The sequence below is a fragment of the Triticum aestivum genome, chromosome 1B (genome assembly GCF_018294505.1).
Source record: "Triticum aestivum cultivar Chinese Spring chromosome 1B, IWGSC CS RefSeq v2.1, whole genome shotgun sequence".
In the NCBI taxonomy this organism is placed as follows: Eukaryota; Viridiplantae; Streptophyta; class Magnoliopsida; order Poales; family Poaceae; genus Triticum; species Triticum aestivum.
Genome location: NC_057795.1, coordinates 63,676,119 through 63,678,882, shown reverse-complemented (window position 1 = coordinate 63,678,882; position 2,764 = coordinate 63,676,119). Strand labels below are relative to the sequence as shown.

At 38.4% G+C, this 2,764-nt stretch overlaps 1 protein-coding gene across 1 annotated transcript; it reads right to left on the bottom strand.

The window, feature by feature from the left end:
- Positions 1 to 383: 383 nt before the first annotated feature.
- Positions 384 to 2,763, bottom strand: LOC123086795 (putative F-box protein At1g46840; the record flags this gene model as incomplete). Its single annotated transcript, XM_044508603.1, is given in 2 exon segments — positions 384 to 1,566; positions 2,722 to 2,763. A coding segment is annotated over 1 exon segment (627 nt). The 3' UTR covers positions 384 to 916.
- Position 2,764: the final 1 nt, after the last annotated feature.

The following is a 2,764-nucleotide window of genomic DNA, read 5'->3' as shown; positions in this document are numbered from 1 at the left end:
AGTGCCAAAAATAGAAATTGTGTTAATCTATGAACTTATATTTTTAAGCCATGCTAGTAATATTACCCATCTGTATGGTACAAGCTGTTGACATTGTTAGTGAGGTTCGCACTGAATGATGAACAACTCATCAATGATGTCAAGAACCCAAGGAACTAATGAATTAAAGAATATGGGTTCAGCCAACAACTAATGGCTTTTCCTGTGAAAGCAGGCAAAGCCCACTGCCCCATAATGACTTTTCCTGTGCAAGTACATTTGCTTGTCTGATTTTGAGGTTTCACTGTCAAAATCTGGTATGTATACTAAACAGATCTTTACATTTCCACAAACAGAAGTAAACAAGTGCTTATGGAAAAACCACCACAATGACAAATGGAGCATAAGAAAGACGATGTAATCTTACATATAACAAATTAAGCAAGGTAGTAATCTGGGAACAATTTAGGTTACTAGAGGAACTCGGCATCACAACAAAATAAAAAGAGAAGGTTCTTGGACTAGACACACACACTGCCACATAGATAACACCGACAACCAGAATATGCAAGGTGGTTGAGCATCTAAAGCAGAGAGCTAGCAGTCCCAGTGGCATACAGAACAGAATATGACACTAACTACACCGAAGACTCTTGAGCTGGAACTTCTGGGTAGCATGGCACATAGACATGGTATTGACACTGCTCGAAGCCGTCTCACATCTCGTTGAATTTCCCGGTGCTGATGTTGTAAGAAAGAAGCTTATTTATCTTCTGGTCAGAAAGGAAAACAAGCTCTGCGCCAACAAAGTAAAAAAAAAAAAACAGGGTTCCTGGACTGTCACACGGATGACAACGACCAGCGTAATATACAAGGTGGTTCAGCAAATCGCAGCAGAACAGCCACAGATGCACATTGAACAGAAGTTGACATTCAGTCAACCGAAGGTTCTTGGGCTGGAAGCTCTGAGTAGCATGGTATATAGACATAGTACTGATGCCACATACAGACGTCTTGTATCTTGTTGAGTTTCCCCATGCTGATATTGTATCAAACCAAGTACATGTTCCAGATGGAAATTGAAGATGTAGAACTGTGGTGACCATGATGGATCAAACGCCAAAATAGTTACACAGCGAGGGTCCTCTGTCCCAGGATGTGTATCAGGAAGTATTCTCCACTCTCGTGTTGCTGGGTTGCACACAACAAAGCGGCAAATGCCTGGAGAAGTATAGCTGCTCCTGTACTTACAAAGGATAAGACCATTGTAGCAGTCAAGAAATTCTAAATGCTCATAATGTGGCACGTAAGCAAGAATTCCACCGACTTCTCCATCGTCTTGGGACAGGCTAACAAGCGAGATAGCAGACTTATTGTGGCCTTGGTACAAAAGGCCAGTGGGTTTGGGCAGCTTCTGGCGGTAGTCTGGATCAGAGGAGTAAGCAGACCATGCCTTATAGGCACACTTGCAGCGGCAAAAAGACTTGTAATTCAACCGGGAGAGGATATCAACCACTAGATCATCAGTTAATTTAGCAGCACTGACTTCCTTGTGAAGGTCCATGTCTTTATGTTAGCTTACTGTCACTGAAAGGAAAGTTTGACGCTTATGAGAAAAGAAAACCGAAACAGAGACACTTACAAAAGATAAAAGAATTTAGCTACGCATTTTTTTTTGTTACTAGTAATAAATCAATTTATAACCGCCCATCACTTTAAATCACCCATATTCCGAATGTTTCATGTATCTCTTGAGGCATTTCTTAACTAGGTTTTCCAAGAGAATAAAACTCATCTTGGGCATTTGTAATTTTTACGAGAATAAAATCCATCTCAGGTTTTCCTAGTAAATTATTTGGATAAGGTACTCATAAGATATGCAATCGTCTTTCAAGGGGAAGAAAATGTTTTACAAACAAGTTATCATTTAAGGGGAATAATCTATACCTACTAATAAAAGAAATAGGTATTCTTAATCCGTCATACTATTTTATAGAAAAACCCCTAATGTTTCTAGCATTAAACCCGCAGTACATATCGAATGTTTTTTAAATACTTATATCTTCTAAACCGTAACTCCAAATTTAACATGTTATATATGGAATTTGATTAGAAAAATATGTAGAATCTGAATATGATGTTATTTTACATGTTAACCATTAAAAAAATATCTAGGGTGCAATCTTAATAAACAGTGCATTATCCGTCTTTCTTTCATATGGGTACTGATCCGGATTGTGGATGAACATCTCAGCAAAATCAGGATTGGAGACGAAATTGAAGATCACTTGCATGTTTCTTTGTACGTATTAAATCTACATGCAAGCCTTGTTTAAATAGAAGACATGTGGAATCTTGAACTTGCGCTTTTGTTGGTAAAGACCATTTTTGTTTGTGCTGTAGCTACAAATGCTCAGATTATAGACCATCTCTTGTAAATTAAGAGCGTGTGATATTCTTCTCTCCTGTTGCAACACACAGGCCCTTTTGCTAGTACCATTTAAAGGATTATATTTTAGCATACTGCATGTATCAGTTCATGCTAGGTAAGGTAGCATGTACAGTATGAAATATGTTGACAAAGGCTATCATCCATGGCTACCATTCAATCTAGGTAGCATATGTTTTTCAGCTCGGATTTTTAGATTCTTGTAAATTTACCTCAGTACATTCCCAAATCAGACTGATGGATAATACTAGTACACATTAAACTTAAGCACGATCAGAAAGCAGGGCACTTACCGCAAATCAGACCTAGTCGAGAAGGAGGAATTAAGCTCAGATC